This window comes from Saccostrea cucullata, unplaced genomic scaffold (genome assembly GCF_032062105.1).
Source record: "Saccostrea cucullata isolate Sc308-1 unplaced genomic scaffold, CSIRO_AGI_Scuc_v1 ctg1069, whole genome shotgun sequence".
In the NCBI taxonomy this organism is placed as follows: domain Eukaryota; kingdom Metazoa; phylum Mollusca; class Bivalvia; order Ostreida; family Ostreidae; genus Saccostrea; species Saccostrea cuccullata.
The window spans coordinates 98186-125300 of record NW_026924431.1 but is presented as its reverse complement, the minus strand read 5'-3'; the positions used below and the strand labels follow the sequence as shown (position 1 = coordinate 125300).

Sequence of the window (27115 nt, the reverse complement as noted above, 5' to 3'; positions counted from 1 at the left end):
AAATAACGATCAAAGTCATGTAAAAAGACGCAAAATGGTAAAATGGCTAAGAAAATTATAACAAAAGTGACATAAAAAAAGATCATAAACAATCGAGGAATTCTTTTTATGTGGACACCGAGACTTGTAATCAGTTTCCTATAAAATTTTAACAACTTCCTAGGAATCAGAAAAATATTTGAACTTGCATTAATCGCTTGTATTTCACACACTTGGAAGAACAAGAATTTTCCAAAAATTAAGAAAAACATAAAAACAAACATGATTTTACATCAAAGCATTTTGTTTCCAGACATTTCCCATGTCATCCTCAGGCTTTTTACGGAAGCATATTTTGTCCGTTAAATTCTCATGAAAGTTCGGTTCATTTTATTTCAGAATTTTATTAAAATAACTTCGATTTGTAGGACTAGCACTTTTTTGATGTTTTAACTTTGACGTTTAGTAGGAGCTGCATTGAAAATACAAAGTGATATGCACTAATGTAACTTGTTAACTGAAACCAATATATCACCCATAAAACGGACATTTGATTAGCAATAACACGAGATCGTTGTCTTTTTGATGTTTTTTATAGGACAGCAAGGGCTATTTTATTCATTTTGAGATGAAGGGCAATTAGTATTTATCATTATTAATGAAATAAAATCTAATTAGTACGATCTCATATATGACAAAAGCATCTGTAAAACATTGCTAAAAAGAAAAGATAATTTTTCTTTCATCAAAAGTAATTAAAGATATAAATTGAGTATAATTCAACAACATTAAAAAGAAAAAAATTAAAGAAAAAGAAATCGCATAATTAATTGTGCACCGATGATAAGTCAGTTAACTTTCATTGATGATCCAAATTTCCAACATTAGAAGAGTCAAAATATAAATGAATAAATTAAATAAATCACAAAGAAATAAATATATTCAAGTAAACACATTATATCAAACTTTTTTTTAATATCGATATATCGATAATCTGATTATCTTACCGAATCATGATAAGGACGGGCGATTGTGTCTTCTTTCAAATGTTCGATCCAATCGGGTCGCCGATCTCTGTCCATCGTCATTATGTTTCACTATTTTCACTTTTCAAAAATATCTGAAATTTTGTTATTGAATGCCAGTATGTGTCAATGTTACATAATGACAGAATAAAAAAAATAATACTGGAAACGTATCCAAATTTTTTTAACACAAAAAAATTCTTGTATGTCGCTAAGCACTGTGTATTAACTTCCTTTTCAATATCCCAGTTTCAATAACTGAAGAAGATTTAGTTTGGGGCAGTTGTCATAATTTTCACGTCATGTAAAATGATGCATTTAATATACGCCACCTTTCGCTCCTCTTTCATCTAAAGAGTTGACCCCACGGTCAGCGTTGGCTTGTGCTCGCTCACTCATCCGTGGACTAGGGGTCCGTGATAAACGCTAGCCCGGGGGGCGGGCGCAGCTAACACTTGTCCGGATCAGTAATGTTTCATTGCGTATGTATCAGAGCAAGAAAACGGTTAACACGAGGAAAGTATTGTAAAGTACGTGTTTTACGCAACCGAACGCACGATTGAAATGTGGGTTTAATTATAGGTGATGTTAACTTATTCAACTTCGTAAATTGAACTTTAAAAAAACTTTGAGAAAAAAAAAATAATGAATGAACATGGGATAATAATCTTTTAAATTGTTTTACTTGTAATAAGTAGCAATCAGTTTTATGGATGCTTATATACTTTGTCAGATCTGATTAATTAAGAGATTGTAATGTTCTTTCTTTTGTCTAAATATTAATTTAAAGACATGCATCCGTTGTCGCCCCATGTCAGTTTTACACCTGTAAACAAAAAAACCACGTGTTCTCGTTTGTCATACCTATCTGCTGGTCATAAAACAGCTGATGTAGATCATTGTCAAATGAAAGTAGGATATCTGTGAAAAATGGGGTTTTTAAATAAATTGACAAGATTTTTGTAGGAAAATCAGCTTGATGGACGAAACTCACATACACACGCACAAATACAGACAGAGAGAAAGAGTGAGAGAAATCGAGATTTATCAGTTGAGAGAGAGAGAGAGATTTATCAGTTGAGAGAGAGATTATCAGTTGAGAGAGAGATTTATAATTAGTTGCACGGACCTATACTCGTACTAACGGGATTGTATATACAAAAAATTAAATCCTCGCTAAAAATTCTACTTATACGGTAGGTAACTGTCAGTTGGTTGCGTGTGTGGTGGGATAAGGTGCCATGTAGAAGCAAGAATCCCCTGCCGAACGGTCACATCCTCTGTGTGTCATCTTCCCTATCAAGGACCTAGGTTCTGTGATGACAGAAACGAACTCAAAAGTTTGGTTTTCAGGTCAGACAAAACTTATGTTTCTCTCGTAAACAAGTCAATATAAAAACGTTTAAAATTTACCCTGCTGGCTTGTATATGCGTAGTTAATTCCTTCCTGCTTGAGTAAAATATTATATATTTTTTTTAATGCATCAAAGAAAATTATAGTATATCGATTCAATAGAAAAAAAAAACTTGTAGAAATAAATTGTTAACATAAAGTGGATTTCTACGAGTCTGTTGTCATTGACTTCGTTCATATTTCATTGATCAAAATCTCCAATTGCACAGGAGACTGAAATTCTGTTCGTGTCGTCGCTAGTATATGGTGGACCATTCGTTATCCGGAGTCACAGGGTATCATTCGATTGTTCCATCTCCATCTATGGGAATGGTTCTGTATTTTCATCTCCTCCAAATCCACTGTCGGGTTCTATTATATCATCCCAATCGGAGGATGAACCCATTCCTCTACTGCCAATGTTCCTGCCGCTTTCTGTTACTTTCAGATATTCAAAGATAGACTTCAAATACTGAAGCTGCTCTTCATCTGCAAGATTTATATATTACAATTACGTCACAAGCGGAAAAGTAGTCCTCGGGCATTACAGTGCATGCCCGGGCTAACATGGGCCTGTAACAGCCCGAGTTCTTTATCAATTGTATGATTTATTAGGAAATAGAGATACCGGTATATCCAAATTAAGGAAATTTGATCATTCTTATTAGGATACATACTGAGGAATTCAGACACAAAGTTGATGATGTCGTCCATGTTTCGAGTAGTCATGTGGGTCTCGACTCGTTCAAAGTTGCGCACTGCCCCCTTCACGTACTTGCTGTAGACTCGGAGAATGGCACTGACGACAGGCGTGGGATCACTGGTTAGGTATCCAGCCAAGTATTTTGTCATCGTCGTCCTTGCTTCACCTAAGTGTTTGTCCTCGGAAAACCTATATTTTTATGAGTGAAAATGTTAAAAACTTTTAATGTTCGTTGAAAAGATCACCAATTTCGTCTGTGTGTGTGTGTGTGTGGGGGGGGGTGGGTTCAATCCCAGTAAAAAAAAATCAACCTAGAAATTTTTTGACAAGCAAGATAAAAATTAAAACAAATGAAAAAGAGAAAAAACGTCAACCCATTTCCAAAACATGAAAAACCAATTTCGTGTGTGTGTGTTTGTGTGTGTGTGTGGGGGGGGGGGGTAGTTGTTGACTTCAAAAACTGTTTTTAGAGGAGGGGTCCACTTTTCCTGGGGGGGGGGTTAACTTTCATTTGGTTTAGTATATACAGTTAATAACTCTGCAATTCCAGTGGGGAGGGGGGGGGGGGTTCCTGGACTCCACGCTTGATTTAACCTTAGCCACGTCGTCAAATACCCAAAGCCACAGGGATCTCGTCTTTTATCATCACGAAATAAGTAAAAGACGAGATCATCCGAGGGTAGATCCGACAATGCCAGTATTATTTTACTCTACTCAGGTTTAGAACATAAGGACTAAGTTATAAAAATTTTAAAAGAAACCGGTTAAAATATGCAAACTTACTTTTGTTGAAAACGAACGGCGAGTGCCTGGTGAAAATCCCATAGATGTTGCAGGCGAGGACATTTGAAATCAAACTTACTCTCCGACGTAAGCAGCTCATTTAATTTTTGGTCAAATTCAGAAACACTCAGTTCATCTTTTCTAGCTTCGTATAACAAGGTCTTCATTTTGCCAAAGAATTCCATGATATCTGAAGTATATTAGAATATAAAACATTTAATTTGTATGCCCCCAGTAAATTATTAAATCTAAGAAGACCTGTCTTTGAGTACCACCAAATTTGACCTCTTGACCTTGGAGTTTGACCTACTTTTACAAAAAAAAAAAGACTATAACCTTGGCCATAAATTTTGAACAGTTGTTGTTAGTTTTTTTTTTCATACTTCATACGTGTATTCTTTGTGACAAGACCTTTCAATGGGTATGAATATTTTTCACCTTTTGCTTTGGCCGTATAGTTGACCCACTTTTTAAAAACTTTAAACTCAGCCATTAAGTTTTGAACAGTTAGAACTAGGGCTTTCATTTTTTCACAGGTGTTTCCCTGTAGCAAGATCTTCCTTCGGGTACCTACGCTTTTGAGAAAAGTCAACTTGCCAGAAGCTGCCATATGGGTGGCATCAGGGTTTCACAAACACATCTTGTTTAACTTATCTTTTCAGTTTGTGTGTTACATTTACACGAATTTTCACTATTAGTTAATAATTTACAAGGAAGACCGTTCAAAAAGAACAACACGACTATATAACTTGCTCAAAGAAAAAAAACGAGGGGAAAATGTTATAGTTGTGTACCTTTAAAGTAGAAGAACTTGATGTACTTCATAAAGTCTCCAAACATATGTCTATGCGCATCCTTCACAATCATCCGGGCGACACTTTCTCTCGTGATGTCGTTCGTTATTTGGTTTTCTAGGATTTTTTTCACGTAGTCGTACATATTCCGGTCACCCTCTGTCATGGCCCGCTCCCGGTCCTTCAGAACGTCTGGACGAATACAGAAAATGATGTACAATATGGTGCCATTAAATGTTAGAATAAATGACAATCCATCATTACTAACTGAAAGGATTAGAAAGCTTGGAAACTAACAATCTTGACTTTTCAGCATCAAGTAACAGTGAACCAATCATTTCTTTATCATACGTGTCAAATGCTGACTGACGTTTTTCATACTAATTGTTAGTCCATTATTTATACACTGAATTGATGACGGATTTTTCCCTTATTTCTTTATCATGACAAGGAGCACAAGGCGGGTGTGACCGGTCGGCAAGGGATGCTTACTCCTCCATGGCACCTGATCCCACCTCTGATGTTTTGGATGTCCGTGTTTGCTCTGCCCCTGTTTTGCAATGTTTTATGGACTTTTGATCTTGAATACTGTTCGTTATCTCTATATGTTTTATTTTTTCCAATCCGTTTTCAATTGGCCAATCAAAAGATTTTATAGAAGTTTGCGTTTCATAAGGAGCTGTATTGATTTACATCTCCTCATGAAAAAAAAATCTGATTAAAATTACGTTGTTAAATGAACCGAAATCTGATAAAATCAAATACATGGAGATAGTGGACAGCATTCAAGCCGCAAAGTCCACTCAAACAACACAAATCAATAGCATAGCAAACACGGACCACTACAGCAACAGAGGTGGGATCAGGTACCATGGAGGAGCGAGAATCCCCTGTCGATCGGTCACACTCGCCGCACTCGGAGTTCCTCGGATGACACGTACCTCGCACATAACCTCGGACGTCATTGGTGATCTACCATCTTGCTGATTCAGTCATGTGATCTTATTTGAATTTCTTTCAAATGTCATACATTTGAACTCGAAGTTATTTTGTGGCACGCTCAACATTTTTTTTCTTGCTTTCAAAGCCTATTAAGAGCCAGTCTGCGAGAAAACCATGCAAAATTCAAAAAATCGTCCAAATGGAAGGTTGCAACTTAGGAATTTTTAGTGGCTTAAAATTTTCTACATAAAGGTGAAGTCAGAATATCCACAAAAAAATGTCGAACCCTGCATCTATTTTTAGTAACAGCTCATTTGCATATTTGTCGAAAATCACACAAAATTTAATGGAAAATGTATGCAAATTGATCAAGTCAAAAAGTTACCTTTTGTCATCAGTTTATTTTCAAATTTTGTTTTATTGTCAAAGTCATTGTCCAATTAACACAATTAATGAGGAAAAACTTAAATCAAATGAATATTTTATTTTTTACACATCTATTTATAGATCCTAAGTAAATGAGTATGATTTTTTAATCATTTTTAGACGCTCGTTTCTCTCAAGACCAAGGTTGAAATTAAATCAAATTAATTGTTACTTTAAGAATGATCTTAGGTCTACTCTGTATTAAAATATTGAGCTTGAGAAATAATATCTACATGCTGTAAATTAACTTTGAAATACCATATTTTGCTACAATTTCACATATTTTAAATAACAGTCTTTTACCATATTTTTGGATTATTTCTATGATATTTAAAGAAAAAGAGAAGATTCTTAATCTAATATATTTTTTAGAAGAGGAATAACTGATTTGGACACTTCATATAACTTTCTTTTGCTTATTTTACCCTCTTGTTACCAATTTGCTGGAGTTTAATTGTTATCTCCCCTTGTTGGAACTCTTTTGTATTATTGGGTAAAAAGTGACAGGTATGTCAATATGGAAAGAAGAAAGTTATGTATGATCATTTTTTCTTCACCTAGGGAATTGTTGTGGAGTATTATTGCACTACGATAGAGGGGAAAACTTATTTTAAGATACTTGTGTGATAGGGTGATTTATTTCATATATTAATTATTATATTTCAGGATTAAATTAATTCAGTTGAATTATCATATTTATTTCTTTTCAGTATTTCATTTAATATTGAATAAATCCACATGGAATTATTTACATTAATCTGTGTTCATTGTGTTATTTATAGATGTATGACATCACAGTGGTCATTTAAACCCCTGTCCCTTTTCTATTTATATCTTGTGTAGTGTCAGGGCCAACTTGGATTTCATTGGTTGGTTAGTTTCCCTCTCTTTTGGTTTTTAGCTTAGTTAATTACTTTTGTTTGAGATCTTGGTCTGACCAGCAGACATATTGGTATTTGATATATTTTGTTTGTCTATATTGACTTATTTACGACCATGACCAAGACTGGACAGAATGTAAGTTGACTTTTACTAATTTCATTATCTCTATATAATTGTTTATCTATTTAATTCCTAAATATTAATATTCTAATATGAAGTATGAAGATTCAGTCTTTGTGATTATTTTATGAGTGTGTAAATAATGAAAAGTAATAATTTCATATATCATTGTATGTACATTTTTGAGAGCAATACAGTAAAGTTGTTTATTATTTATATACAGATCACTGAGTAAGAGTTCACGCATCATTGTATATTTGGAGTATTGGCTTTATATCACATATAGGTATGATGTATATATATTTTGAATATTGTCCATATAATTATATTATTCTGGAAAAGTTCAGTATAATTGATCTGATTGTTTCATCTATAAATTCCAGTATTTATACTCTGTACATATTATTGATTAAGAAAGACAACTCTTAATGTTTTATCCATGAGCACAATTTAAGGGAAATAACTCTCATTTTGACCGTGCTATCTGGCAAGTGATCTACATGTATGTATTGTTATCAAATATTTATTATTGTTTATATATTTCAGAGCTGTGATAATACTGATTGAATATACACTTATCCACATCTACAACATGGTGTTTGTGTTAATTTACTTATAAAACGAACCCCATTTCAATGGCATCCACGGCGGGATAAGGATTGGCTGACTGACCATTGCGAGGCGCACTAGCCGTGAGGATCTCACGCCGAGGAGGATCCAGGATCCACCGACGTGTAGTGTTTACAGACAGAGACTGTATTGCGCAATCCACTCAACGCTGGACTTTCAGTGAAAGTGACATTCAGAGAATGACCAGTGACATTTCATTTGAACTTTTGTGACTATATATTTATTCATTTGGTGTTTAGAAGCTTGCCAGCACGGTAAGGTATTTTTATTTTACAATTGTGCTCAAAACACGTATATTTTGGACTGACAAGTGACAGGCATATTTTGGTTATAAAGTGAAAAGCCTTCTATACCCTTCCTGTATATATTAAGTGTAAATATTATTTATTTCTGAGCAAATTATTGTAGTGTGTGCAAGAAATTAATTCTATTAATCTGATATACCTGGTTTCCACCCCACACTAATTTCTTTTCTCTTGATCAGCTGACCTTGACATATGTGACCTACATTTAGACTTGAAGGTACAGGTAGTTTGTTTACAGGTGATTTTGAGGTGACTAGTGTGTCTGAGTGAGTCTATTGTTTTGATTTAGATTCATTGATCTAGTTCTACAGTATTTAGTAGCTTTAATACCCCTTTATCACCCCTGTAGTCAACATGTGAATTAGCTTATTTAATACCCAGATTACTGTACATTTCAGTACATATACATAGTAAGGTCACATTACTTTGAGTAATCAGTGTGTTGGTGATTCACCTGTGTCCGTCATTTATTGTTTATACATTGAATTCCTTATCATTATTTTGCATTATTGTACCGTTTACTTTGATTTCGCGTGATTTTGTTTACATCGGGTATTTGACCCCTGGCCGAGAGTTCGTCACGCTTGAGCGCACCCGGTGTACTGAAGAGAGTTATCTTCCTTGAGTAAGTTTGTAGTTAGAGTTATCTTTCATTCTTCAGAACCATTTACTTATTTATAAGGTAGTATTAGATTAAGGTTAGATTAGATTAAGGTTATATTTATTTAGAATTTAGTTAGTTTATTATTTAAACTTTTATTTATTTATTTCATTTGGTAATTTAATTTAATTTTATTTCAGCTTATTTAAAAATTTAATTTGAAATTTTGTTTTTCAGGTGATTAATAATACTTTGCATTTCAGTGAAATTTAGTGTTACATAGAGTTTAAAGTTTAATTAAGTAGATATTTAGAATTTAAGTTTAATTAGTTTAATTAATTAGTAAGATTTGATTATTTGACTTCATCTCGGACTCTTCGGATTGGATTTTACATTGGATTCTTCAGCTTCAGAGGATGTAGTCTTAGATTAATTTAGATAATACTTTAAGGTAGATTTAGTTACTAGGTACCTAGCTAGTATTTAGTTAATTAGAAAAGTTTATTTGGAAATCAAACAACAAACAACAAATCATCATGTCCGTCGACATTTCACAGGAGGAACTCGATCAAATTGCAAAAGTTTTCAAAGAATTAAATGTAAAACCTAAAGCAGATACAGCACAGGATTTCAAACAATGGATGACTCAGTATGTTGCACAAATGAATGAGGAGGAATTTGTCAATGTAAAGACAGAACCGCACGCGGATACTGGAACTTCATCAGCATCAGCATCAGGAAGCATCATCAGTTCGACCCACATCCCAAAGATCTCTTGCTTTTCTGGAGACGGCAGCAAGAATGACACCACATATGATCTTTGGCGATATGAAGTGGATTGTTTGATCAAGGAGAAGTGCAAGGAGGAGACAATTGCTCAGTCAATTAGGAGATCATTGCGAGGAGATGCAGGCAAGGTTGCTATGAGACTTGGTCCTGGAGCCACTGTAACCCAAATACTGGACAAGATGGAGAGTGTGTTTGGTACCATAGAACGAGGAGAGACAATTATGGAACAATTTTACAGTGCGCGACAAGAAAAAGGAGAGGATAGCATGAGTTGGAGTTGTCGTTTAGAGGAGATTTATAGAAAGGCAGTTATCAAAGGAGTTGCAACCAAGGAGGATTCAAATGAGAAATTGAGATCAAAATTCTGGAATGGTCTTCATCAGTGGATCAAGGATATTACCGGATACAAATTTGATGCATTGACCAATTTTGATGAACTTAGGAAGGAAATCAGACTTGTGGAAAAAGAACATGAAACAAAGAAGGCACAATCAAATATGGCTGTAACATCAAGTGAAGCTGAGAAAGGAGATGAGATCAAGGAACTTAAAGGAATGATTCAACAGCTCACTACAAAAGTCAGTGCCATGGAACAACAGCGTACAAACAGGAAAGATCTTGGAGAATCATATGGCAGAATTCCGCCACAGTCTAGAAGAGGAAATTATGGATATGGAAACTCGTACAGTGGACGTCCTAACTTCAAGAACTACAATGGTCCAAGATATACTCAGGGGTTCAACTATAATTATGAGTATGGATATGACAATCAGGAATCCACTCAAACAGAGGATGGAGAACCTGTGATATGTTACAATTGCAGACAACCGGGACATATTGCCCGTAACTGTCAAGTGCGTATGGACCACAGTAGGAGATATTTAAACGTGAGGAGACCTTCGTTGCGGGGCAAACGCTAGGTCAGTACCGGAAAGGCCCTACTAAAAATAGAAATAGTGAATTGGTAGGAAATACATCAGAAGTGGAAGCAAGTTTAGAAGGAAACTTAGTTAGAGCGTTGATAGACACTGGATCTACTGTTTCCACAGTTAGTCACGATTTTTATACAAAACATCTTAATCATCTAGAACTTCATCCAATAAGAGAACTTTTACAAGTCGAGTGCGCAGATGGTCAACAGTTACCATATTATGGATACATTGAAGCTTCCATCCAAAGTAAAGGAATACCACAATCATTGGAGGAACCACTTCAATTTCCATTACTTGTTGTATCCACCAGCAACTATAACAGTCGAGTACCATTACTTATTGGAACGAATATATTACAACACATGCTAGATGGTGTCAAGGACAAATATGGAGACAAATATCTACAGGATGCTGCATTATTTACACCATGGTATCTCGCATTTCGAGGAATGACGATAAGAGAAAAAGAACTTGCTCGCAACAATAACCGACTTGGAATTGTGAAATCAGCTGAAAATCACTGTATTATTATACCACCAAATTCAACAGTTTCTATATCTGGATATGTCGACAAAGCAATACTGTATCAGTCTACAACAGCTGTTCTACAAGCCACACCCCGCTCTGTTATTCCATCAGACCTGGATATTGTACCATCACTTACAGACTATACCTATCCAGCCAGTCAGGTGATAAGAGTGGACATTGACAACATAACTACAAGGACAGTACAAGTTCCACCTAAATCCATCATATGCGAGCTACAACCAGTGAAAATTGAACCACATCAAACAGCTTTACCATGTTCTAGCCTCCAAGAAACTAAAGATGTCTTAAGTTTGGTGAAGATCGAGCGAGATAAACTTACAGTGTCAGAGCAGCAAGGAGCAGAACATTTATTGAGGAAATATGAGGATGTATTCTCGAAGTCGGACATTGACATAGGACACACTAACATCGTGAAACACAGGATAGATTTACACGACGACACACCATTTAAACAAAGACCGAGGCGAATACCACCGGCCATGTTTGAAGAGGTCAAAGATCACTTGAGGAAACTATTAGAAGGAGGAATTATCAGGAAGTCAAAGTCACCATGGTCAAGTAACGTTGTCCTTTGTCGCAAGAAAAACAACGAACTACGCATGTGTGTAGATTATCGCCAGCTAAATCTTAGGACAAAGAAAGACTCCTATGCGTTACCAAGGATAGAAGAAATTTTGGATGCGTTAGCAGGAAATAGATTCTTTACCATCTTAGATATGAAAAGTGGGTACCATCAGGTTGAGTTACATGAAAGTCACAAGGAAAGAACTGCGTTTACAGTTGGACCTTTAGGCTTTTATGAATACCATCGCATGCCATTCGGTCTAGTCAACGCACCTGCTACATACCAAAGGCTTATGGAGGAATGTTTTGAAGGGCTCCACCTGGATATATGCTTCATCTATTTGGATGACTTGATAATCTTCTCCAAGACATACGATGAGCATTTAGAACGTTTGGAAAGGATCTTTCAACGACTAAGAGAAGTAAATCTTAAGTTATCACCGAAGAAGTGCGAATTATTCAAGAGCAAAGTGAAATATGTAGGAAACATAGTCAGTGAGGAGGGGATAGAACCAGACCCGGAAAAGATCAACAAGGTACAGAACTGGCCGCAGCCAAGAAACTCAGATGAAGTTCGCCAGTTCCTGGGTTTCGTTGGGTATTACCGGAGATTCATCGAGGGATTTTCAACAATAGCACGCCCATTGAATGACCTCCTACCAAATACAAAGAAGAAATCTAGAAAGGGTGTCAGGACATTAAAAGAATCAGACAAGTGGAGATGGGGTAGTGAGCAGGAACAAGCCTTCAACAAACTTAAGGAGAAACTCACAACATATCCAATTCTAGGATTCGCCAATTACTCCTTACCCTTTGAACTTCATACAGATGCCTCATCATCAAGCATTGGCGCTGTATTATATCAGACGCAGAACAACTTCAAACGGGTTATAGCCTATGCTAGCAGGAGTTTGTCAAAATCAGAGAAGAACTACCCTGTTCATAAATTGGAGTTTCTGGCTTCGAAGTGGTCTGTGTGTGAAAAATTCAGAGACTACTTATATGGAGGAACATTCCAGGTTTACACAGACAATAACCCACTCACGTATGTGTTAACATCAGCGAAACTTGATGCGACGAGCCAAAGATGGATTGCAGATGTGGCCAACTTTAACTTTGAGATATTGTATCGACCCGGATCACACAATGCAGATGCAGATGGACTAAGCAGGATACCAAACCAGGAAGTCATAACATCTGATTCCATTAAAACCATATGCAACTCAGCTGTATCCAATCACCCCTATGTACAATGCTTGTCCATATCTCCATCATCAGTTGACAACCTACCAGACTTGAATGATCAGACAGAAGTTGATGTTCGTCGTCATCAGTACAATGACCCAGTGTTAAGATTTTGGATACCGTACGTACAAGATCAGTACAAGCCAGCAAAACATCATCTACCATACAACAACATGCAATACCATGCTTTACTACACAAGAATTTTGACAAACTTAGACTACGAGACGGGATACTCATTAGAGAAACAATGGTGAATGACAGAAAGAAATCCCAGATACTTTTACCTAGATCATGCATTGGAACAGTATTATACCATCTACATACTGACATGGGACATCCAGGCCGAGAGAAAACCATCAGCTTATTAAGGGATAGATTCTATTGGCTCGGAATGACAACAGACACAGAACATTTTATTTCAAACTGTAGAAGATGTCTCTTAAGGAAAACACCAACAACAAGAGCTCCCCTTATAAACATCAAAACATCGCAACCGTTAGAACTTGTGTGCGTAGACTATCTTAAACTAGAGAAATCAAAAGGAGGATACGAAAACATCTTGGTTATCACTGATCACTTTACTCGATTTGCTCAGGCTGTAGCTACAAGGAACCAAACTGCCAAAACCACAGCTGAGGCATTGTACCATCATTTTATTGTTTATTATGGGATACCTTTGAGACTACACAGTGATCAGGGTGCAAATTTCGAATCAAAGATCATACAGGAGCTCTGCAACATTCTTGGAGTTAACAAGTCGAGAACAACGCCTTACCACCCCATGGGCAACGGCTTAACAGAACGCTTCAACAGGACTCTTCTCAAGATGTTAGGAACACTTGAAAATTACCAAAAACAGGATTGGAAGTCTCACATTTCAACTTTAGTTCACGCTTATAATTCAATGAAACAGGAAACAACAGGACAATCACCTTTCTTTCTTATGTTTGGACGAGAACCCAGACTTCCAGTAGATCTCATTTTCAAAACAGATGGACCAAATCAACATGAAAACTTGAACTCCTACATCAAATCTTTGAAATCTAAATTAGAACATTCATATCATTTGGCACAGAAATCTATCCAGAATGCCCAGGGAAGACAGAAAAAGAATTATGACATTAAGGCGAGAGATGCTGTTATTCAGCCTGGAGATAAAGTATTAGTAAAGATCATTGCATTTGAAGGCACACACAAGTTATCGGATAAATGGGAGGAAGAGCCATATATTGTAGAAAGTCAACCAAACAAGGATGTTCCTGTGTATATCGTGAGAAAGGAAAACAACAGCACCTTTAAGAGAACTTTACATCGGAACCTTTTACTTCCAATAGGACACTTAGATGTTGATTTACTAAGAGAAAGGCCTAAGCCAGCACCTAGGAAAAGGATAAAGCCTAGAGTCACGAGAAGAACCAAGCAACTGACTACCTCACATGAGGATAACAGTGACTCAGATAGCAGTGACGAGGAGATGATAGTACAGGAGGCAGCATCCACTGCACATAGCAAGGATAGTGCACCTGCTTCTGAGACAGGAAGTAGCCAACAGGAGAATTTATTGGCCAATGAGGAAGAGAGCGCTGAAGATGAGGGTAGTTCCGGAATACCTTCACCTGCTGAACAAGTTGATGACACAGGTACTTCAGTAGCTACTATTACAGAAGACACTGATGTGAAGGAAACGGAACCGTCTGCAGATACAGAGCAGCAAGATGAAGCTGATGATGATGATTTGGATGATACCAATTCTGAGGAACATTCAGCTCATGAACAGCAGACAGTACCTAGAAGATCTCAGAGGACAAAGAAAACAACATCATGGATCACCAGTGGAGATTATGTAGTAAATCAACAGGTAGCAACACAACAGCCAGACTGGAAGACAAGAGCAGATTATTTACAGACTTTAGCTTCCAGTCATGTATTTCATTCTAGCAACAGTAAAGAACTAGTGGAAAAGGCTCTGATAGACATTATTACAGGTAAGAATTAGTCAGAAAGTCAGTTAAGTCAGTCAGTTGAGACAGTTCGGTAAGTGTATATAGTTCTCGGTGATATTCTATGTTTTTATGATTTTATTTTATTTTACAGTCGTTATTTATTTATGAAATAGTAAATGACGAGGACGTCATTTCACGAAGAGGGGAAGTATGTGATAGGGTGATTTATTTCATATGTTAATTATTATATTTCAGGATTAAATTAATTCAGTTTAATTATCATATTTATTTCTTTTCAGTATTTCATTTATTGAATAAATCCACATGGAATTATTTACATTAATCTGTGTTCATTGAGTTATTTATAGATGTATGACATCACAGTGGTCATTTAAACCCCTGTCCCTTTTCTGTTTATATCTTGTGTAGTGTCAGGGCCAACTTGGATTTCATTGGTTGGTTTGTTTTCCCTCTCTTTTGGTTTTTAGCTTAGTTAATTACTTTTGTTTGAGATCTTGGTCTGACCAGCAGACATATTGGTGTTTGATATATTTTGTTTGTCTATATTGACTTATTTACGACCATGACCAAGACTGGACAGAATGTAAGTTGACTTTTACTAATTTCATTATCTCTATATAATTGTTTATCTATTTAATTCCTAAATATTAATATTCTAATATGAAGTATGAAGATTCAGTCTTTGTGATTATTTTATGAGTGTGTAAATAATGAAAAGTAATAATTTCATATATCATTGTATGTACATTTTTGAGAGCAATACAGTAAAGTTGTTTATTATTTATATACAGATCACTGAGTAAGAGTTCACGCATCATTGTATATTTGGAGTATTGGCTTTATATCACATATAGGTATGATGTATATATATTTTGAATATTGTCCATATAATTATATTATTCTGGAAAAGTTCAGTATAATTGATCTGATTGTTTCATCTATAAATTCCAGTATTTATACTCTGTACATATTATTGATTAAGAAAGACAACTCTTAATGTTTTATCCATGAGCACAATTTAAGGGAAATAACTCTCATTTTGACCGTGCTATCTGGCAAGTGATCTACATGTATGTATTGTTATCAAATATTTATTATTGTTTATATATTTCAGAGCTGTGATAATACTGATTGAATATACACTTATCCACATCTACAACATGGTGTTTGTGTTAATTATGTTCCCCAAACGAAGTTGGGGAACATATTGTTTTTACTCTGTTTCTTATTATTATTATTCTTATTATTTTTCTTCCTGGGAAAATTTTGTCCGCGAGTGATCTTGTAAATTACACATCCGACTTAGGTGAAACCTTTTTAGGGTAAGTAGGCATGTTATGTAGATTTGCGGAATCAAGGTCATTTTGCGCACACGTGCTTGCAAGAGCGCGCACGTGCAAAACTTAAAATGACCAATATATAATGGATATAACCGTAACTTCTCTATTTTGTGACGAAATATTTTGAAACTTATAATGTAAGGATATATTAGTAGCATGCACAAGATGACATGGTCAAAATAGCAAGATCGCACGCGCATTCACGTGTGCTTCGCTCTGATTGGCTGAAACTAAAGTCTCAATATCTTTTTTGTTTTTGTCTCGCCTGCGACGAATGTCGCGAAGCGAGACATAGCGACCATAGATTCCGTCGTCGTCGTCGTCGTCGTCGGCGTCCAACTTTTGGTTAACCCAAATGTCAAAGTTTTATAAACTGCAATAACTTTCTCAAATTTTATTCAGTCTTCTTGAAATTTGGACACAATATTCAGTATGGATAAAAATTTATATCCCAAGTATGATTTTGAAAAAAAAAATTCAAATTTTTCCGTATTTTTTCCTTAAGTTGGACTTAGTTTTTTCATGATAATTTATGGTGAAGACCTATATTCCAGCAACTATAAGTTATAGGGATATGATAATTAGTCAGTGGATACATCATGGGTAACCACAAACGTCAGTACCAGAATTAGGTCATCTTGACCTACATTTTTCTGCATGAGTGACTTTGGTTAAATTTTTGGTGGAGGTCCATATCTCAGCATCTATAACTTATAATGGCATGATGATTTGTCATTGTACAGGTTATAAGTAACCAACAACATCAGTACCAGAATTAGGTCATTTTGACCTACATTTTTCTGCATGAATGACTTTGGTTAAATTGATAATGGAGGTTCATATTTCAGCAACTATAACTTATAGTGGCATGATAGTTAGTCAGTGGATACATCATGGGTAACCACAAACGCCTGTACCAGAATTAGGTCATCTTGACCTACATTTTTCCGCATGAGTGACTTTGCATAAATTTATGGTGGAGGTCCATATCTCAGCAACTATAACTTATAGTGGCATGATAATTTGTCAGTGGATACATCATGGGTAACCACAAACGCCTGTACCAGAATTAGGTCATCTTGACCTACATTTTTCCGCATGAGTGACTTTGCATAAATTTATGGTGGAGGTCCATATCTCAGCAACTATAACTTATAGTGGCATGATAATTTGTCAGTCTACACATCATGGGTAACCAACAATATCAGTACCATAATTAGGTAATCTTCACCTACATTTTCTGCATGAATGACTTGATACATATACAGTGGATTTGATTTCAAAATGCAAGTTCAAATTATTGCGACTCATAACACGTTGCAATATTCGCAATAATAAAAACATCACAATAATTTGTGAATTTACAGGGTATATGTATATATATATAAATGCCAATATAATCGCCAAGGGATTAGATATTAAGTCAGCTGTTCCATTTCTTTATTATTGTATTTTTGAGTTATTCCTTCTGAAATATCAATAAATGCTTCAGTTTATCAGACAATCATTTCTTACTAACCACAGCGACAGCAGGCGAGACACAGGGTTGCGGGCAACCCTTACGTACTTTTTGATAAAATCATTTGAAATTTTGAACATAGTCATACATTAGGGAGATCTACAGCCTGTTATATAAGATTTATCATGAAAGCATGTGCATGCACATGTGCTTGCAAGAGCTCGCACGTGCAACACGAGAAATGTCCGATATAATTGATACAGACGTAACTATTTAAATTATTGATGAAATGCTTTGAAACTCATTTTATAAGTATATATTAGAAGCATAGACAAAATGACATGGTCAAAAAAGTAAGATATCTCACGTGCATGTGCGTGCGCTTCGCTCTGATTGGCTGAAACTAAAGCCTCAATATTTTTCTTGTTTCTTGTCATAATCCTTTGAAATTTTGAACATAGACCTACATTATGAAGATCTACAGCATGATATATAAGAATTTTCATGAAAGCATGCGCATGCCCGCGTGCTGTAATCTGATTGGCTGAAACTTTAAATGGCTATATCTACTTTGTCTTTTGACGAAATGCTTTGAAATTTAAAACATTATCATGCATTAGGATATCCTACAATATGATATAGAAAACAATCATGAAATCACGAGCATGCACGTGTGCTGCAATCTGATTGGCTTAAACTTGAAAAAGCTATAACTCCCTTGTTTTTCAACCAAACAGGATGGGATTTAGAATATAGATAGATATAAGGGCCTCCTTCAAGAAGGTATGGTCATCATGCACGTGCACGCACGTGCGTGCATTTGGAACGAGTGAAATGAAAAATACACTTGAAAGAGTGATTTTTCATACTTTTGGACTGAATGCTTTAATATATTGTATTTTAAAATATGTAGATAGTGTAGACAAGATGATATGATCATAACGCACATGCATCCACATGCGCACGGGTGCAATGCTAAAATTTGAATATAATTGGTAACCTTCTGAGAAAACGTTGTTAAAGTCAAAATGCACAGAGTTTGTCTTATTTAATGAAGCTTACAGGGAATATGGCACCAAAAAGGAGTTGGGGAGCGTTTGGGGAACATCTGTAACGGTCCCCGTTACAATTAGCACTAGTTATTATTCTTATTCTTATTTTTCTTCCTGGGAAAATTTTGTCCGCGAGTGATCTTGTAAACTACACATCCGACTTAGGTGAAACCTTTTTAGGGTAAGTAGGCATGTTATGTAGATTTGCGGAATCAAGGTCATTTTGCGCGCACGTGCTTGCAAGAGCGCGCACGTGCAAAACTTAAAATAACCAATATAAAATGGATATAACCGTAACTTTTCTATTTTGTGACGAAATGTTTTGAAACTTATAATGTAAGGATATATTAGTAGTAAGCACAAGATGACATGGTCAAAATAGCAAGATCGCACGCGCATGCACGTGCGCTTCGCTCTGATTGGCTGAAACTAAAGTCTCAATATCTTTTTTGTTTTTTGATAAAATCATTTGAAATTTTGAACATAGTCATATATTAGGGAGATCTACAGCCTGTATTATAAGATTTATCATGAAAGCATGTGCATGCACATGTGCTTGCAAGAGCTCGCACGTGCAACACGAGAAATATCCAGTATAATTGATACAGACGTAACTATTTAAATTATTGATGAAATGCTTTGAAACTCATATTATAAGTATATATAAGAAGCATAGACAAAATGACATGGTCAAAAAAGTAAGATCTCACTCGCATGCACGTGCGCTTCGCTCTAATTGGCTGAAACTAAAGTCTCAATATCTTTTTTGTTTCTTGTCATAATTCTTTGAAATTTTGAACATAGACCTACATTATGAAGATCTACAGCATGATGTATAAGAATTTTCATGAAAGCATGCGCATGCCCGTGTGCTGCAATCTGATTGGCTGAAACTTTAAATGGCTATATCTCCTTTGTTTTTTGAAGAAATGCTTTGAAATTTAAAACATAGTCATGCATTAGGATATCCTACAATATGATATAGAAAAAAAATCATGAAATCATGCGCATGCACATGTGCTACAATCTGATTGGCTTAAACTTGAAATGGCTAAAACTCCCTTGTTTTTCAACCAAACAGGATGGGATTTAGAACATAGATAGATATAAGGGACTCCTACAAGAAGGTATGGTCATCATGCACGTGCACGTACGTGCGTGCATTTGGAACGAGTGAAATAAAAATACATTTGAAAGAGTGATTTTTCATACTTTTGGACCGAATGCTTTAATATATTGTATATTTAAATATGTAGATAGTGTAGACAAGATGATATGATTATAACGCACATGCATGAACATGCGCACGGGTGCAATGCTAAAATTTGAATATAATTGGTATCCTTCTGAGAAAACGTTGTTAAAGTCAAAAATGCACAGAGTTTGTCTTATTTAATGAAGCTTACAGGGAATATGGCACCAAAAAGGAGTTGGGGAGCGTTTGGGGAACATCTGTAACGGTTCCCGTTACAATTAGCACTAGTTTACTTATAAAACGAACCCCATTTCACTTGAATGTAAAAAATAACAATTTAGCTTAATTAAACAAATACATGTAACAGGCCCATAGGAAGCAATTTCAGTGTGGGGGAGGGGGGACAACCTACATTATCAACTATAAAAAAAATACCAAGAATTCCATAGAAAGTAATAAAAAAATAAAAGTTCATTAGATGTTGTTTTTTTTTCTATTTTGGGCATATACATGTAGTAGGTATATTTTCTATAGGGTTCTGTCCTCGGGGAATCTACATGTATTTCATGGTAATTAACGTTTAACAGATACAAAATTTTTCCTAACAAGTACAATTGAATAGGAAATTAAATCAAATAATAACATATTTTTTTTCATCAAAGTATACATTTGATATTTTGTTTAAGGCACCTGGCCCCGTTCAAGTTCAAGATCATTTTATTCACTCAAACCATTTCAGGTACATGAGGACAATGAAGAATATTTGCAACATATACATTCAGGTCAGAGGACAAGTATATGATATACATAATCAGAAATGAAAAGGAAAAGAAAAACACATATGAAACATGTAATAATGAAATAAGTGAGGGATAGAAAAATCATGGAGGAATGACTAACTAAAATCATATATTTTCAATATAAACGCACTCAGTTTTCTAAGTGTCTTAGCAACTTCTTCTTCTTCTTCTTCTTCCATCATTTGAGAAAATATAAGAAAACAAACAGGTATTTGATTGCATACTCTCAACAAATTCAAAAATAATTTGTAATTTTAATCTACATGTAAATTGTTTAGGTTTCATTAATTTAATTAGTAAGTTTTTGAGTTAACCAAACACTGTCATTCCTAGGAATATTTTTAATTTTACATTACATACTTTAAACTACTGTGTTACGTAACATTCATATATTGATAAAGTCAGACCTCACATTAAAAATCATCAGCTCAAAAGGAGATGCCACCAATTTAGGTACCCCATCGATATAGGACCCTCCACGATAAATATTGGCAAAATTATTCGGGGGAGGGTACTATTCCCCCCCCCCCAAAGAAAGTATGAGTTGTTACTGCAGCCAAAACTTTGCTAGTTTGCAGTACAAAGTGGTAAAAATTTAATACTGACTATATACATGATAAAAGACTGTGTAGCGGACAGTATACATGTATAGGGAACTTGTACTGCCTCGCCAGTGAGCTAGCTTTTCTGGTGATGCGGTAGAGTCTCCCTCCGGGCAAGTTGAGCAACGGCGAGCCTGTTTAACCCTTGGATGGGTGACCGCTTCTTCACGTTACAAAGTTGGTGGCAGCGTAGTGACTGGTGTCCTGCTTCAGGAAGTCTTAGAGCTAGGACTTAGTGTCCATACACAGACTTCGTGTCTGTGGACGGCAGAGGTTGCCGTATCTGAAGTCAGGTTCCAATCTGCTTAGAAAGCTCTAAGACTAGGACTCAAGTTAAGCAACGGCGAGCCAGTTTAACCCTTGGATGGGTGACCGCTTCACGTTACAACTGGATTCATATTTATTCAAATTGGGGGGAGGGGGGGGGGCTATCAAATTTCGCCAAAATTATTTTCAAAACATTATTAATAAAATTGTTTAAGACTGTGTAAATTAATATTTGATACTTTTTCTGAATAACCATAATGGTGTTATTAATACATGTACCATTGCAGACAGAGATAAATTGTTTTTTTTTTTTAATGTTACATGTATCCACTGAAAACAGTTGGGGGAGGGGCGTGTCAGTCAATCAAGGTCAGGATATTAAATATACGAGTATATCTAGTACCCAATCGTTTAACCCCATCCACCTCTCCACAATTTACATACTAATATTGAAATGGATAAAATAATGAAAAATGAAAAGGGTTCTAATTGCTAAAACGAGGAAAGAAAAACGGAACGGAAATATTTCAGATTAAATCACATTAAAACAAATTTATAAACAATATATATCTTAGAAATTCAATCCCCCATTATCTAAATAAAGTTGATTTATTCATGTTCATAAAATCTCTTATTCACAAAAATTGCAGTCAAAGCAGTGACGTAGAAACGATTTTGAAAGGGTCCCGGGGGGGGGGGGTTAAAATTAAACTTACCTGAAAAGAATTTGCCAAGCGAAAAAAGAAGACAATTGTTTGATTCGGGAGGTGGGATAAGAGTAAACTCCAGCATCTTTCATTTTCTTAACCTCCTTTATGGAGCTTTTTGTATAATATCCCCTGTCAGTATTTTTACAATGATTGTACCAATTTAAAATTGACAGAAAGCAAACAACTAGCTGCAGAACTGTAGCTCTCCGAAAAAAAAATCATATTGATAGACCGGAGAGCTACAGTGCCACCCATTGAAAAAACTGTATATTTATTGCGCACAAAAAAAAATGCGCCGTTTCTCGATTTATTTCTCCGTGTTCTTAATACTGTCATCTCAAAATTTTACCAACTGTGTGTTCCTAACATATTCTTTCACCGTTTCCACAACAAAACATTCCTTATAATTGTTTCTAATAGCCCTCCTGGACCTGGAATTGAGAAGATATTTCGGTCTAACGCGCTTCGTACAGATGTAAACCACAGGTGAGGACAGGACCCCCCCCCCACCCCCCTTCGATATAGACCCCTAGGCTTTTTCGAATTTTTTCTCATAAAATATCTTTCATTGCCGTATTTATGATAAGATCTATACCAGCAAATCGAAAAATTACCTAAAACAAACGTTCTATTAAATCTACCCTACATTCTCTATATAAAAATCATATAGAGAGGGTAGATATTTTTATAAAATGTAACTTTAAACCTTTGAATGGGTGGACTTAACGCCCTATTTTGGATCTTTTTGAGATTACTCTAACAAGTTGAAAATAAAGTGAATCCAAAATATTTTACAACCACTAGAAAGAGCGACGTATACATGGTTATTTTAGCTAGAACATATGTACAAAAGCAATGCCTTATTGCCATGAATCAAAATTGAAACAACGATACATTAGTGTCGTCTTCCGGAATTTGACATGTACCCGGAGTGGTTTTTAGGTCGCGCTATCAATATTAATAGGAGGCGGGGCTATCGATCGGTGTCATTGTTGACATTTCTCTCTCTCTCCATCTCTCTCTCTAGAAATTCGAATACGTGTTTGAAATATTACAGCGATGTCATTATGATTTTTTTTTTTTAAAATGTGAGGACACGCAAAATGAAAACAACATTTAATGTGCTAATTTCTGAAAACGGCACCAAACATAATGATTTACATCTAGGTCAGGTTGAAGATTTTCCACGATCGAGTTCACTCGTAGGTGGACATCACGTGATGAATTGTAATATTTAACAGGTCAATCGAAGTAATAACAATGGAAGCGAGAAGTTTGTTTAGAACATGTTTTTTGTTAAATTAAGTGTGAGCGCACATTTATCGGCTCTTCTCCTTCAAATATGACATTATTTTGTTCAATATACAACTACAGTTTTCGTAAGAACAGCCGACAAACATGCGCTGACTATGTATTCAGACGATGAAAAATACGTGACCCTGATTATCTATTGATATTCAACAAATCTCCAGGCACAATGCCTTCGATATTTATTTAGTTTACCTCGAAAAGAGCATTTTAAATTCACATCCGTACCATAAATACCAGTTAAGATATCGTGGGTTTATATGATGGAAAAAAATTAACATTTTATGGAACTTAAATTTGCAGCATTTTTTCTGGCTAGTTAAGTCCACCCATTCTTTTCTAAATTGATAGGATAGATTATATCACATTGTATTGGGGGGGGGGGGGGTCCTGTCCTCCAGCACCTGTGATGTAAACCATGCCGTTAATTGATAAAGGAGTAAGGACTTTATTGAAATCTAGCCGTTTTTGCAATTGAGGTAAGAATTTGGAAGAATTAATCTAGAACCATGCGCATTTTTTATGCGCAATAAAAATACAGGTGGCACTGTAGCCCTGCGGTCTATCAATATATATTTTTTCGGAGAGCTACAGTTCTGCAGCTAGCAAACAACTTACTGAAGGCTCAAATTTTATATGTTCAAATCTCTAATTTTATATGAATGATACTGAGTCCGTTTGAATTTAAATACTTGTAATTTCCCTTTTATTTATTATAAAGAAACTAACTTACAAAATGTAAGGAACATATATATTCATATGATTGTTGAAAAATTGCAAGTAAGCCAATACAATTTATTATGTTTTTTTTTCATTCTAAACAATTGGCAAAATGCTAATCCTCATATTAGGGGTAATTTCTGACAATTTAGTTTTATTTAATTTTTAATTTTAATATTTTTCACTCTTAATTATTATTTCAAAGAAAATGTTTACATGTTTCAACATCTAACAACAATTATTTATAATATAAAGTACTATATCTGACTTTGTAACCCACTTGAGTTTGAGCAATTTTTTCGAAGTTTGGAAATTTGTAAATCCCCATATCTCAGTCATTTATTATTTCCCAAGCTAAATATTTTGCAAAGATAATGTTTAGAGTTATAATTGAACAATAAAATAAAAAAATAATTTCAAAGATTGGTCTTGGAAAATTTGGGGCATTAAATTTGTAATACTTTTGGCAATTCTTGAAAATTGGCATCATGCCAATTTTCAAGAGTTGTCTGCCCTTTGATACATTGCATATTTGATTATGATAAATGTGAATTTTGAAAGAACATAGTCTTATGTTATTCAAAATACCTTAATGGAAATGCAAGTTTAATTTTGAGTAAAATAAATCAAATGTGAATTTTACCATTTTTCTTGAATTTTTTAAGTGCATTTGCACTTAAATGTGCAAAAAGGAGGTGGCACTGCCTACGGCTGCCATGTTGAATGATGGGAATTTTTTTGGTCATTTTTTAATAACATATTATAAAGTCTAACTACCCACCAAATTTCATTAAGATATGACAACCTTCGATTTGGACAGTTCTGCATGGTTTTCTCGCGGACTAGCTCTTAACATGAGGTTGTAATAAAAACCTGTTTACGATAAAGAATTGCACAAATTAAGAAACATTTTCGAAGAACGTTATGCAGAGCGAAATATGAAATGAGTGATAAGGCAGTTTCCGGCGGAGAAATGTAAGGATCTGTTGCGTATTCCTCCACTAATCACACATCCGAGGTTTGAATCAAGCGTAGCGGAGTCAGCCGAGGATTGCCGATTGCACTCGCCGTGTGTTCCATGTCATGATCAGTATGTAAATAATGGACTAACAATTAGTATGAAAAACCTCAATAAGCATTTTACTCAATGGAAGATTGTATTCGCTCATAGCAGACGCTGTTCTCACTGTTATACTCACAGAAAACCATCTGGTTGATTTTTGCTGTTGGACATTTGAAAATGGCCTCCAATAGAACACTGGTCATGTTGGAAAACGCCTTTTGTTGTAACTCTGATGAGTCCCTTGAGAGAGTGGTGGTGTACCATTCATTCGCAATTTTCACAAACTCTTCACGTGTCAAAGACAGCTCTGATGAAAAAATGACTAGACGTAAATTAAAGTTGCTCAAAGAAAGTCGATTATGTGTATGTTATTTTTTTGAAAATTGTACCCACCCGTGAATTGGAAATTTCCACTTGGAAAGCTACCGAAGTACGGTTCTAGAATCGTGTTGAACACCCCGGACAGTCCTTTATCGGTTTCTCCATCTGGTCCCGGTGTGGGGTTGGTACCAGTGATCTCCCTTGACAGAAGTCTCTCCAGTTTTCTGAGAACAGCACGTAGATCATCCCCAGAGTCCAACTCCCTTGAAAGGGACACTAAAATTTCCACAAAGATCTCTATTTATTTATATCACCTTTATATTTGAACAAACATGTGCATTACATATGCATGTGTTCGAATGGTTCGACTTTTATTTCACGCGTGTTCGAATTCAAAACTGCTGCGTGAATTGAAGGCATTATTTGGGTTGTCTGGTTTTATATAGCACGGAATGACTACTCCAGTAACTTACCACAAAAAAGAGAAAGTAAGACCAACAGAACTTTTAAGGATCTCATCATGTCAATCGCCTGTTTTCTGATATTGCGCTACTCGTCTCGAGCTGCACGCACTCACTCGCTCAAATTCTATTTATATACTCTTGTCATGGTCGAGCACACTGATTGGGATTTGTTTGCCCCCCCTTTTTTTTGCAAATTCCTGATAATTACTGCATGAGGGCAAAGATAAACTCATTCTTAACAGAGGAAGTAAGGGTTTATTTTTATATTAAATTTAAATCTAATAAAAATAAGTTTGAAAAATGTGTTTACTTTAATATTGTATCTATCTCCACTGAAATAATTCGGACATTTCGGATTAACATTTTATATTAGATTTAACTTTGTTGCAAGAAGTATGATCACGTTTTCTATTAAAATAGCCATGCACTATTTCTGTCTCTCTCTTATCCGGGGGGGTGGGGGGTATTTGCCGTCTGTTAATTCTATTGGAATTTTTCGTACTTGATTTTTCGTGATTGGCCCTTTTTGTTGTTGTAGTTGTGGTGGTGGTGGTGGTGGGGGGGGGGGGGGGTCTGGATCGAATATACAATTTTTTCAAACACTACTACCACCAACTCTTCTTTGACTTTACACTGCCATGAGCCTATTGAAAGTGGATGGGGACCTACACCTTATAATGTTCAATGCCTATATTATGTCTATCTTTGCAACAAAAAAAGTTCCGACGCATATGCAAAATATTTTATAGTCCCTTACACATGTCTTTATTATTTATTTATTTTATCCTGGCAAGCACACGCATTTTCTTCATCATATACAATAACATGCACTTACCATAATGATTGTTCACGCGTTCCCGCCACCTGTCATAAGTTTAACCCACCCCCCTTTTTTTAAACTCCCATATCATATAAAACTTTCTTCCATTGATCACTTAGATTTTTTTATTTATTAAATAATAATTAGGCCTTCAATAATATTTGTCTGTTCTAATAATATAATCATTTTCAATCACTTTTTAAAATAATTAAAATAGAATGAAATTTAATAGACAGTGAGACACATTTTCTAAAATTAAACAATAGCGCATATGGACAGTTCCCGTTGTGTGTATATATTGTTAACAATTATTACTGACATGCGTACATGTTATTTCAGTGTTTCATCAGCAGTGCTAAAACTGGAT

The 27115-nt window shown here is 35.4% G+C and overlaps 1 protein-coding gene across 1 annotated transcript; it reads right to left on the bottom strand.

The window, feature by feature from the left end:
• Positions 1-2563: 2563 nt before the first annotated feature.
• Positions 2564-26052, bottom strand: LOC134266408 (uncharacterized). Its single transcript, XM_062748655.1, has 7 exons — positions 25938-26052; positions 25537-25740; positions 25280-25450; positions 4678-4869; positions 3884-4073; positions 3075-3289; positions 2564-2886 (listed from the first exon to the last, which is right to left on the bottom strand). The coding sequence occupies exons 1-7, from the start codon at positions 25984-25986 to the stop codon at positions 2720-2722; spliced, it is 1188 nt and encodes a 395-aa protein (XP_062604639.1). The 5' UTR covers positions 25987-26052; the 3' UTR covers positions 2564-2719.
• Between the last annotated feature and the right edge of the window lie 1063 nt (positions 26053-27115).

Coding starts and splice junctions, on each gene's coding strand:
- LOC134266408 (XM_062748655.1), bottom strand. CDS start 25,986: ATGATGAGATCCTTAAAAGTTCTGTTGGTCTTACTTTCTCTTTTTTGT. Junction 25,451..25,536: donor TGGAAATTTCCAATTCACGG/GTGGGTACAATT, acceptor TTTTTTCATCAG/AGCTGTCTTTGACACGTGAA. Junction 2,887..3,074: donor CTTTGTGTCTGAATTCCTCA/GTATGTATCCTA, acceptor TAAATCTTGCAG/ATGAAGAGCAGCTTCAGTAT.